Below are 12494 nucleotides of genomic sequence, written 5' to 3'. Positions count from 1 at the left end.
GAAGGCTCTTTTACAGATGCAACTGAAATCTATAAATACAAATAAGCCAATTTTAAAGTTAAAATAATTTAAAGTGATTGCTCCACTCATGATTATCTTGCCATCGTCCAGATAAAACGTAATTGTCTATACAGTATTTTAGTCTATTTATCTCTAGAGTATCATTCACTATATATCCATATAATATCCACATGAGACTCATTTATCTATATTTTGTACTGCTTTCGTGTTTTCCAAAGACTGACTTTGACTCTTGAGGAAATACAATAAGCAGATTTCTCCTCGGGTGAGCACTATAAAGGTCCTGTTGCCTGTGTGGACTTAGCGCAGTTTCCCAAAAGTTCATTAACTTAATTCCCATAAAGCTGATTATGGGAAGAATCTGGCTTAACATTTACTGAGTTCCCACAATGAATGAGACTGGCTTCTTCTAGTAAACGTCAAAAAAAAAAAAAAAAAAAGAAAAGAAAAGAAAAAGAAAGATCTGTGCTGAACAATGTCACAGTTTGAGACAAATGAAACTGTTTCGGTAAGACTGTACTTATATGTCCCACACTGCACCTAAAACACACACACAAAATAGGACAGAAGACGTTTTATTTTGCAAATGTCTAACGTTTCCAGCAGTTTCCCCTGCAGATCCGTTTTTACACTTGCTAGGTCAAGAACAGACAGGGGAACTCTTTGACACCTGCATGTCTATGCAGCACACATTTTATATGGAATAAAGTAACATGGCCACTGGTTATACAGCATGTAAGTTAAGCTCAACATGTGTGAAAGAGTGAACCCGGGTCAGGGCCGGGGGGTGGGGGGGAGGCCTGGATGGCTCAGTGGGTTAAGTGTCTGACTCTTGGTTTTGGATCAGGTTATGATCTCAGATTCATGGGACCAAGCCCTGAGTCAGGCTCTGACTAAGGGGCTTTTGTCTGTTAACTTTGGGTTATAAATAAACTTTTTTTTTTTTTTTTAATAAATCCAAGTCAAGAAACTAAATAATTCATTTCAAGATATGCAACAGCACTGCCTGAAAGTGTGACCAGCAGAGAAAATAAAATAGCATATACATACTGGGTATTCAGTAAATATTCTCCAAATTAAATTAAAAATATTAGCTACACTGACAAAAGCCTACATTCTCTTTTCATCTTGGAAAGTTGCCTTTATCCTGGAATGCCATTTTTAAAACTATCCCTTGGCTAGAAAAGGAAAAAGAAGAAAGGTATTCAGAATTTTGGTCAGGGAGGTGACAGCCTAACATTTATATAGAACTTTTCCTATCCTGAACTCATGGTCAAGCTTATGATTTGTGCAAGCTGTTGAGCTGAGCTCTAGAAACAAAATATTTTGTGGGGGGAAAAAATGGACAATGGCAATGAATGGCAGCTGTGTAGTAAAGAGAAGATTTTCTAGTTTTGAATAATTTAATGTAGTAAGAGAAAATGGGTATTCCAATCAGACAGCATCATTCTGGGATGTGAACATCTGAGTGTTTGCCTGCATATGCAAATACATGAGATAATTGTTGTTTTTCTCAATTCCCTGAACACACATAATCACAGCAAAGCATGCTTTTAGGAACCTGAATTTAAGTTAAAGGTTATATTTAGTCTCATTTTTAAAAATGAGTGATCTGCATCCATTTTTTAGTCTTCGTTTGAAAGCAAATGTCTTAAAAATGAAAGGTATTATTGTTGTTATTAGGACAGAACTATAATGTTCAGCAGTGACTTTAGAGTAAACAGATTTCTATTTAACAAAACACACAGAAGGGGCGCCTGGGTGGCTCAGTGAGTTAAGCGTCTGCCTTCAGCTCAGGTCATGATCTCAGGATGCTGGAATGGAGCCCCGCATCCTGCGGGCTCTCTGCTCAGCAGGGAGCCTGCTTCCCCCACCCCCCTCGCCCCCCCACCCCCGCCCTGCCTGCCTCTCTGACTACTTGTGGTATCTGTGTCAAACAAATAAATAAAATCTTTTAACACACACACACACACACACAGAGAATATTTACTTGCAGTGGGGAATTGCTGCTGAGTTTATTATAATTCATTCATTTCTCATTTAAGAGTCAGCTCCACAACACTCTACGCGAGCCACCTTATCCTTCAAGGATTACTGTTTGAAGACATTTAAATATGTAGGTAATCATCTGAAAATAATAAAAGGCAGTGTAACACAGACTGGATCTTCTCTAAAGCCACATTTCATCAGAAAGATCTGGCTGCTGTATTGCCTGCAAAACACAATATCTTGAATTTTGAAAGAGAAACCTTCAGAGGAGTGGACCAGCAACAATTCCAGTAATTAACAGGAAGGGAAGGGAAGAGTAAATTTAAATGTATTTCGAATTTGAGCTCTTGTGGCCCATCAGCTGGCTTTCAGATAAACCTCCTCCTCTAGAGCATTTTCAGGGGCATGATTTGAATGCCATTTCACGAGGGAAGGGAAAAGTAAAACCTGGGATGTATGCCTCTGACATTCAAAAGAGTACACACAGCTCTTAGTACACAACACTCAAGGGTTCATGGTTTAAAGGTCAAAAATTTTACTAAGTACATTTTTACTGGTTATCTTTAGAACTTTAATTTAATGCTTAAAAATCCAACTAATTTTTAAAATGTCTCAGGAGGAAGAGTCCGGTTATAGCAGACAACAAATGTAGCAAGCTATCAATGATATTTGGGCAGATTTCTCTCCATTATGCAAAACTAGATGCATCACAATATAATAGAAGTATATACATAAGAAAAATACCAGTTCTATCCTCTTGTTATCATACCTCTGGTCTGCTAACTGGCATAAAATCAACATTGCTGGGGCACCTGGGTGGCTCAGTGGGTTAAGCCGCTGCCTTCGGCTCAGGTCATGATCTCAGGGTCCTGGGATCGAGCCCCGCATCAGGCTGTCTCTGCTCAGCAGGGAGCCTGCTTCCTCCTCTCTCTCTCTCTCTGCCTGCCTCTCTGCCTACTTGTGATCTCTCTCTGTCAAATAAATAAATAAATAATCTTTTAAAAAAAAAATCAACATTGCTCTTCAATACAGCTTTGTTTTGTGATGCATATTTTTGGCATTTTTGAGAAATTTCATTTATTCCACAAACATTCCTTGAGTGGTCACTATGTCCTACACAGAGTACTGAACGTTTGGGATAAATACCACCCCCGACCACAAAAAGCTCACAGTCTACCGGGGAGCACTCGGACCAACACCGGGAAAGACCTTAATGGAGGTAATAGTAATTGTTGACACATGCTGAACTAAGGACCTTATATTTACTACTTCACTTAATCATTACATTATCGTCATTTCATAGGTGAAAAATTTAGGACCTACAGAGCAGTAATTAATTCGCAATTAAAAATTGGAAGAGACAGGGTTTGAACAAAAGCCCCCTGACATTGATGGATACAGTGGAGACCTTTATGTGACAGCTCATCAAAGAACTCTGGAAAACAAAGAAATGGGAGTAAGAAAATTGGGGAGGGGTGAGGAAGGAGGTTTTGAAGAGCTTTCACTTACACTGAGGCTGTGAAAGAATAAAGTAGTCAGGACCTGAGCAGTTTCTTTACAAATTTTTTTGGAAAAATAAGTTAGTTTGCCAAAGTAAATCTTCGAATTGCCCTGGATTTATTTAGCTCCGTGAAGAAACAACCATAGAGACGTTCTCAAACACCGATGAACATGTTCACTGTTCCTACTGAATGAAGCAAATTAAGATGTAGAACTGAAGAGAAGCAGGAACACCTCGTGTTTTAAAAATCGAGAGAAGGCAAACATTTGTGAACAAGAAACAGTGATATGGGAGAAGAGGTCCTTTGGGGCCGTTGGTTGGAACAGGCGAGCCTCTGCAGCTCTCATGTGAGGACACAGACAAGGAAGCCCCCTCCAAGTGGGCAAAGTCAATGGAGCACATTTTCCAGATTGATTGAAAGTGCAGAAAATTTTTTAACAAATTAGCCCATCTTCTTAGTAACTAGAAGCGAGCAACTTCATGGAATTATTTTTTGTAGACTATACGGTTTCAGCCCCACCACAATCCTGGGAGGTGGGAGTTTTTAAGTATTCCTATTTTATAGATAAGAAGCGCAGGTAAACAAGTTAAAAGTGTAAAACTACTTACGAATAAAGTAACTGGGATGCACTTGGTACTTTAATCTTTCCTATCAAAATGATCTATCCTATGCCTGATTGCCTCAGGATCATGTTCTCAATTCAAAAAGCATATCTTCAAGATTTTACACAAATCGCTATGCTAGCTGTTTACTGGGGCGGGGGAGGGGGGAGAGGGAAACCATATGCTCTCCACCCGCCCCCCCAGGAACTCCTTGTATGAGACTCTCTGCTACAGAATTGCCCAAGTAATCCTGCATAATACATTAATGAATGATAATATGCTAATGCTCTTTTTCTCAAACAAAATACTAGTTCCAAAATAAGTTTTTTGGAAAATAAAGGGGAGTTCCACGGGGAAAAAAGATTGGGAAATACTGTATAAATGTATTATACTGTATATATAATACTATATCTAACTAAGGTCAGATATTCTGCCAGGGTTCTAAAAAAATTGGCCAAATTTGCTTTTACTTTTGTGAGGATTCTAACTAGATGCCCTCCGAGGTAGGTTTGGAGAACCTTACTGGTTAGTGTGGTCCCACATTTTCTCCTCTTCCACCTTTGGCTTTTCCTTTCTTCCGTGGATATAAAATAGAGTAGTAATCTAAATAAGTTTTTTGGAAAATAAAGGGGAGTTCCACGGGGAAAAAAGATTGGGAAATACTGTATATATGTATTATACTGTGTATATATAATACTATATCTAACTTGGAGATTTAAAATATACGTTTGCTTATTTAAGGACTCTGAGAAGGTATGTAACAAACAAGCCTATTTATTTTCATTTACCTAATATTTCTCAAGTCAAGCTGAACTAATGTTCCAATGAATATACTTTGGGAAAGACTGGGTTATATGTCACTCCTTATAAGAGTTATTTTTGTATTTGTCAAAAATATCTTGGAGCGCCTGGGTGGCTCAGTGGGTTAAACCTCTGCCTTCGGCTCAGGTCATGATCTCAGGGTCTTGGGATCAAGCCCCACATCCGGCTCCAGCCCCGAGCCCCGCATCGGGCTCCCTCGTCAGCAGGGAGCCTGTTTCCCCCTCTCCCTTCTGTCTGCCTCTCTGCCTACTTGTGATCTCTGTCTGTCAAATAAATAAATAAAATCTTTAAAAAAAAATCTTTCCCGGGGCGCCTGGGTGGCTCAGTGGGTTGGGCCGCTGCCTTCGGCTCGGGTCATGATCTCAGGGTCCTGGGATCGAGCCCCGCATGGGGCTCTCTGCTCTGCAGGGAGCCTGCTTCCCTCTGTCTCTCTCTGCCTGCCTCTCCATCTACTTGTGATTTCTCTCTGTCAAATAAATAAATAAAATCTTTAAAAAAAAAAAAAATCTTTCCCAAAAAAAAAATCTTTCCCAAAGGAAGTGACTGCAAAGGTGGGGATTTCACCCCCATGCTATGCCAATAAAGGAGATGATGGTTGGCAGATGATTCCTTTGCCATCTCTCAAATCGGTTTCCATAGAAAGCTGGTACTTTGCCTAAGCACAGGATATAATGTTAGAGGCCAGTCCCATTTCCTCTCTTCCAAAAGCCAATCACAAGTCAATCAAATACACAATTTCTGGCAAGAACTACAATGACTCACTCAGGTCTAAAAATAACTCTTGACCATATGTGGTACACATCTAGATCCTTCTCCAGAATCTAACATCTATGTTCACCAACTGTAAGGTCTTACTCAGTTATAAGCATTTCCCACTAATATATAACATACTAATCTGGTATGAAAAAGGTCATACAAAATAATCAAAATCTCTACTTTTTTTTTATTTGTGTAGAAATTCTGCCAACGTTAAATGTTCCATCACAATATTTGGCAAATACGTACTGACATTCATACACTTTAAATTTTAACAGATTTTGGAAGGAATAGGTCCAAAATAATCATTCCAACCTTTGAAAGAGAAAAATCTATGCTCTAAATAATGTTTCTAAGATAGCATTTTAGCTATAAATCAGATTTGCCTCCCAAGAGCAATCTTAAACTACATGTAAAAGAATTCATGTTTTAAATAAACTGATCTTAACTCCTGTTTAATTCTGGGAAGAGTGGTCGGGGAAAACAGATTCCATTGTTTAGACATAAATTAATAAAGGTTTCTTTTACGAGTACTGCAATGATGGATATGCATTCCAGAGAGATTATGTTTGGGTTTGAGAACTTGAATCCTTAGATACAGAAATATCTTTAAAGTATAAGATATAAGCAAACAGGAAGAAAAATAACGACACGATGAGTCTTGGCACGTATCATATGTAAGAGAACTCATCTGAGCATCTAGAGTCAGCCAACAGCACAGTTCGACAGAGACCCAGTCTTGGCCCAGCCTTCATCCTATTCCTGCATCTGGGATCCAGACTAACGGAGTGTGAGTAGATGAGACTGGTTCCAAGACCACGTGTGGCTCTTCTAACTGAAGATGGAGGCCACCCTCAACCCTCCTGTCACCCAGCTTTGCAGATCTCGAGGTCATACAAAGTAATAACGGAGACCCAACATTCAGCGAGCCCGGAATCAAGTCACTTCTTGCGGTGCCATAACAGAATAGGCACGGTATTTCCTTGCTGATCAATTCAAAACGGAATTTTCTTTCCCTTGGGGTGAATTCAAATGTAGATTATCTGACAGAATGAATCATTTTCAGTAGATGAGTTTCAGCTCAGACCACAGCCAAGTACCACGCAAGTATCATGGTCACTTCTTTCCACTCAGGAAGAGAGCTGGGGGTGTGAATTAATACCTTGCATCCCTAACCTGTTAATTTAACCAAGTAAACCTCTCACTTGCCAGGAAAGTATTATGGATAGAGGTTTCGTTTTGGGAGAGCTCTTTGATTATACTAACTAAATACTAAGACATTAGTACCTTTTTTTAAAGCCCAGAAAAAGAACTTTTTTATGAAGAGTTTATTTATTTGTTTATTTGAAAGAACCAAGAGTGAGGGAGCACAACATGGAGGAGGGAGCAAGGTGGAGAGTACAGGGAGAGGGAGAAGCAAGGAGCGCAAGGCAGGGCTGGATCTCAGGACCCGGGGATCCTGACCTGAGTTGAAGACAGGCGCTTAACCAACTGAGCCACCCAGACATCCCCAGTAAAAGAATTTTTGATTAAGAAAACTAATAAAGGGGCGCCTCGGTGGCTCAGTGGTTTAAGCCGCTGCCTTCGGCTCAGGTCATGATCTCAGGATCCTAGGATCGGGTCCCGCATCGGGCTCTCTGCTCGGCAGAGAGCCTGCTTCCCTCTCTCTCTCTCTCTGCCTGCCTCTCCATCTACTTGTGATTTCTCTCTGTCAAATAAATAAATAAAATATTAAAAAAAAAGAAAACTAATAAACTTGACACCTCTCTCCTACTAGAAGGTAAAATGAATTTGGGCAAGTTGATCAAAGTTTTAATCAAGTAAATGATTTTGCTAAGGCCAGTATTATTTCCTACCAGCTTAATCAGAAATATTTCAAACAAATAAGCATAAAACAGATATTCACAAGGCGAGAAAAATAGTTAAAACACTACCCTTAGATGCAGGGACCTCTGTCAAAACATACATCTGTACAAGCGACACTCCACTGGTCAATTCCACTGCACATATCCTGCCTTCTTGTCATCCAGTCTCCAATAACCGAACGTCCCCGGTGTACTATCTCCAGTCCTGCCACACTGCCCTTGCAGCCTTCATACTGCCCTTCCAACTCCGACTTCTCAGTTCCCCAGAGGGCAAGGACTAGCTTGTGCATCACTGCACAGCCTATAGAACTTGGCCACCTAGAGTGTGGGGTGCTCAAAAAAACACTGAGCGCATCCATCTCTACCTCAGAATAAGCGTAGACATTCTCTTTTCGTTTCTCAAAATATTTTACTCTACAAGGAATCTGAAAATCATTTAAGAATGATTTTTATATTTTTTATATTCTATATGGTTTTATATTTTCAAATAACTTTCCTAAAAAGTTAACTCATAGAGTACTATCAATCTTATATACTAATCAGACTTCCCTGTTTTCTAGTGTTAGAAATAAAAGAACAGGCCCAGAGTGGAGTCGCTTAGGCTAACGTCCACATCACCAAACCGAGACTGAACTTACTTCCAGTTTTATCTGTCCCAGAGGTGGAATCTTATATGAGTCAATTAAGAGTCACCTGATCAACACTAGTTAGGGATTCTGCCTGATAGATCCCTGCCATCCCCTAAAGAAAGGTGAGCTTACAATAATCAGTTTGCTTTTTTGCCTAGTATAACTTCCTTGTTCCCACTCTCTTCTGCCTATTGAAGTCTTTCATTTTGTACAGCTCCTCAGAAGTCCTTTCTGTATGCTAGTTTGGATGCTGACCCATTCATGAATCGGTGCATGCAACCAGTAAGATCTTTGAAATTTACTCAGTTGAATTTTGCTTGTTACCACTAGTTCCCTGAAAATTTCTAACGGATTTATCTCCTCTTATAAAGGGATGGAGAGAAAAATCACCCTTGTGGCTTTTTAGGGTTGGTTCATAACAGTTTATTTTTCCTTTTAAAAATACAATGGATAGGGACACCTGGGTGGCTCAGTTGGTTAAGCCAATGCCTTCAGCTCAGGTCATGATCCCAGCGTCCTGGGATCCAGTCCCACATCAGGCTCCTTGCTCGGCGGGGAGCCCGCTCCTCTCTCTGCCTCTGCCTACTACTCTGCCTGCTTATGACAAATAAATAAATAAATAAAATCTTTTTTTAAAAAATACAATGGATGGGGGCACGTGGCTGGCTCAGTAGTGTCTGCCTTCTGCTCAGGTCATGATCTTGGGGTCCTGGGATCAAGCCCCACATAGTGCTCCTTGCTCATCAGAAATTCTGCTTCTCCCTCTTCCTCGGTCTCTCTGCTCATGCTTTCTCTCGTTCTCTCTCTCTGTCTCAAATAAATTAAAAAAAAAAAACTTAAAAACAAATAAAAATACAATGGTTAGGTGTGCCTGGCTGGCTCAGTCAGTGGAGCACGTAACTCTTGATCTTGAAATCGTAAGTTCAAGCAGCAAATTAGGCATGGAGCCTACTTAAAAATAATAATAAATAATAAAAATACAATGGATAGACACTTGTATTTTGTTAAGTAACCATGAATTTAAAGTTCCTTTCATTTAACAAAAACTATAAAACACATAATGTAAAACATTTGAGCTTACTTTTGCATGATGAATTAAATGGGGGGGGGGGGTGTCTTTATAAGGATTAAAACATTTTGCTTTAAAACACTGTTTTATTCAACTAGTGACGGATTTCATTTTTTTTCATTATGTGTATTGATTGCCTGATTCAGGCCAGGTGCTGGAGGCACAGTCCCCCCTCATAGAGTTTGTAATCTAAAAAAGAAACCTGCAAATCTTAAAAGACTATTCATTCCAGGTATTGAAGTAAAAGAACTATTGTTTTCATCATCAGAAGCATATTGCATTCTAACAGTTATATCACTTTAGAATTGCATTTAACTTGAAACAAAACAACAAAAAAGTTAACATTAGCTTTCATATAATCTTAAAGAAACAGTGTAACACATTCTGAGGAACAATCTCTCATAGTAGAATAACAAAAGGTTCTAGGCAAGCAGGCAAGAGGAGAATCCCAAATACTTAGATTAACTTTACCTGTGCAGGATGTCATGGTTTTAGGGTATTTGAAATAATTGAAATGGAGTCATCACATTTTTAATTGTTCCTTATCTTCAGAGAACAGTATGAAACTAATCTTCAAACTTTTTAACTCTACATGCTGAGTCCTGCTAGACCCTCACTACATAAAATGTTTTCTAGATCTCATTTTAGGGTTTTGACAGCAAGATTATACCCTTTCCCTCATATTAGTTGAAGGTAAGAAAAGCTTCCTGTTTGAAGATTCATTATTGATCAAGCCCATACACTCAGCATTTTAAGACCAAAGTGTCTCTATTAATCACTTATTTTAATACTTTTCAGTTTGATTCCTAAATATCATTACAAAACTATTCTGGCCCTACCGTGAGAATTTTTTGCCTATTTTCTAGTTTCCTCTGTCATTTAAAAAAAAAAAAAAATCAAGCATTCTATGCTAATGTTATTAGTCCAGATTATTTTAACATTACCTTTGCTATCAGAAGACCAGGACTTATATCATTTCAAGAGTTACATCATTTCTAAAGAACAGAAGCGTAATGAAAAACAGCCCCAAGAACATTATTTAAATCCATTTATTAATACCAAATTAATCACATTTAACATAAATAAAACGTGCCTTACATATGCATAAGATGGCTATATAGAACATAAACTGAAATAAAAACCTGGTCACAAACTACTCATCTCAACCGGCTAAAGCAGAGAAAATGGGGTATTCCTTTTTTCCTTAGGCCGTATGCAGTTTCAGAACAGCAATGCCTGTCAGAGGCCACTTGTCCACCCTGGAAGAAGCCCTGTGTGTCTGCACACACCACCTCCCAGTGATGCCAGTATCTCTCCCTCCTGGAACCCCCACAGCAGCGCGCCTCCCTAATACGCACATACAGGTAGGGATGGGTACGCAGAGCCTGCAGGACCCAATAAGCTTGTCCTCCGGAAAGGAGAAAACAAATGAAGGACTCTTCCTCGTTTCCTCTAAGTCCTTGATTTCTGCACGGTATCTTTCTGCTCTCGTCTGCAAGGAAGGTAGACCTCCTCTCGGAGGACTCTGAATCTTTCTCCGGTCTTTGATACTGCAAAGTGAGAGTGACCGCCCGGTTTTTGCTGGCGTGTGGATCTGCGTGCTCCACGCTCCTACCTCCAGCCCTCCTGCCTTCCCGGCCCAAGCTCACGGAGGGGTGAACTAAGGGCTGGGGGGAGGGGGAGGTGCAGGAAGGACCGCAGAGATGGGGAACCCCGCAACCCACAACGCTCTAGGTCAGGTTCACGACGTCTGCATCCCTCCCTCCACTTGCCGCCTTCCACCCCAGGCGCCCTTTCCCATGAGGCACCCGTGGGCCCACCTTTTTTTCCTCCCGCTCCCCACCGCCCCTCGTCCAAGCCTCTGCGGCCCTCCGAGACGCCCCGAGAGATGGCGGGGTGCAGCGCCCTTACCAGGCTCATGGACACCGGGGTTGTCGGACAGCTCGATGACCAGGAGCTCCCGGCCCTCGAAGCTGCGCCCCACCGTGTAGATCCTGCTGATGGCGGTGCACTGCAGCCACACGGACACCAGCGCCTCGCGCAGCTCGGGGTAACGGTGGTACTCGAAGGAGATGCCGTCCTCCTGCTGCAGCCGCCGGCGCCGCCTCATGCCCGCCGCGGGCGCCCCGGGATCCTGGGCTCCGGCGCCCAGCAGCCACCCGCAGGCGACCAGTGCCCCGCACAGCGCCAGCAGCGCCCGGCCTCCTTGCGCGGCCATCGCCCCGCGCCGCCGCTGCTCGTGCCTTCCTGCGCCCGCGGCTTCTTTTGTCTGGGCTCCCGGACTCTAGCGGGCCGGCGCGGTTGGGGGCGCCGAGTGCCGCAGGAAACTCCGCTTGCTTCACCTCTCGCGGGCCGACTGAGCGCCGCGCGCGGGGGCCACCCGGAGGACAGCGGCTAAGAGGCTGCGCGCCGGGCCGCAAGACTGGCCGCCCAGCCCAGCGGAGCTGCAGGACAAACCACTGCGAGGAGGGGGCCGGCGCGCGCGCGCGCGCGGGATTCGGGAGGGATCCGGGAGGGCGGCTTGCGTGCTTGGCTGGGAACCACGTCAAAAGCCAAATGGCGCCGGGGGCGACGCAGGTGAAGTGACAACTGAGGACTGCTGCGTCGGAGAACGTTGTTGTCATTGAGGGACCCGTGACACTGCGTGTGGAAAAATATTCTTGGATAGCTGGAGGGAGACTTTTAAAGAAACATCTGTTCTCAGCCAACCAGGGTTTCCATCTTGATACACAATAATTAGAGAATATTCCAGAAAAAAAAAAAAAAAGGAAGTATTGGCAGCCACTTGCCCTTTCCCTATGATGTATCTTTAATGACTGCATTGATAGTCCAAACAGAAACCCAAAAGTTGGATTTGCATTTATTGCAAGGTCTGGCTGGAAAACAGAAAACTGTGCACTTTGATTTGGAGGTTTAAGAGAATAAAAATGCATTCTATAATTTTGCAGATTCTGTCTTTAATTGTATTAAAAGCCCGTTCCTGGATTCTTTCAGGGGGAAAAAAAAAAAAAGCAAAAAGCGATTAGGCCTTCATTTGGCAGCGCCTGTGCCGACCCCATTCTGTAGCAACCCTCGGAAAAACAAAATACAACACTGGGTGTGCACCAGACAGAGGATTTAGTTTGAATTAAGATTAAGTGTTTCAGGAGAAGTTTATCTGGGTAGTTCTGGCTTAGAGTTTCTTATTAGATCGTAACCAGGGTATTGGCCAGGACCGCAGTCATCTGAATGCTTGATTG

General features: G+C 42.0%; 1 protein-coding gene across 2 annotated transcripts in view; it reads right to left on the bottom strand.

The window, feature by feature from the left end:
• Positions 1–11810, bottom strand: part of CPE (carboxypeptidase E) — a 108837-nt gene extending 97027 nt beyond the window's left edge. Inside the window, exon 1 of one of the 2 annotated variants that reach the window (XM_045078286.1) lies at positions 11167–11810. In XM_045078286.1, coding sequence (XP_044934221.1) covers positions 11167–11473 — 307 coding nt within the window. In that variant the 5' untranslated portion in view covers positions 11474–11810. The remainder of the gene's footprint in view (positions 1–11166) is intronic. The other variant, XM_004779541.3, reaches the window with a different exon arrangement.
• Between the last annotated feature and the right edge of the window lie 684 nt (positions 11811–12494).

This window comes from Mustela putorius, unplaced genomic scaffold, assembly GCF_011764305.1.
Source record: "Mustela putorius furo isolate JIRA1106 unplaced genomic scaffold, ASM1176430v1.1 tig00000242_pilon_pilon_pilon, whole genome shotgun sequence".
Taxonomy (NCBI): Eukaryota; Metazoa; Chordata; class Mammalia; order Carnivora; family Mustelidae; genus Mustela; species Mustela putorius.
This window is presented reverse-complemented; position numbering and strand designations above follow the sequence as displayed.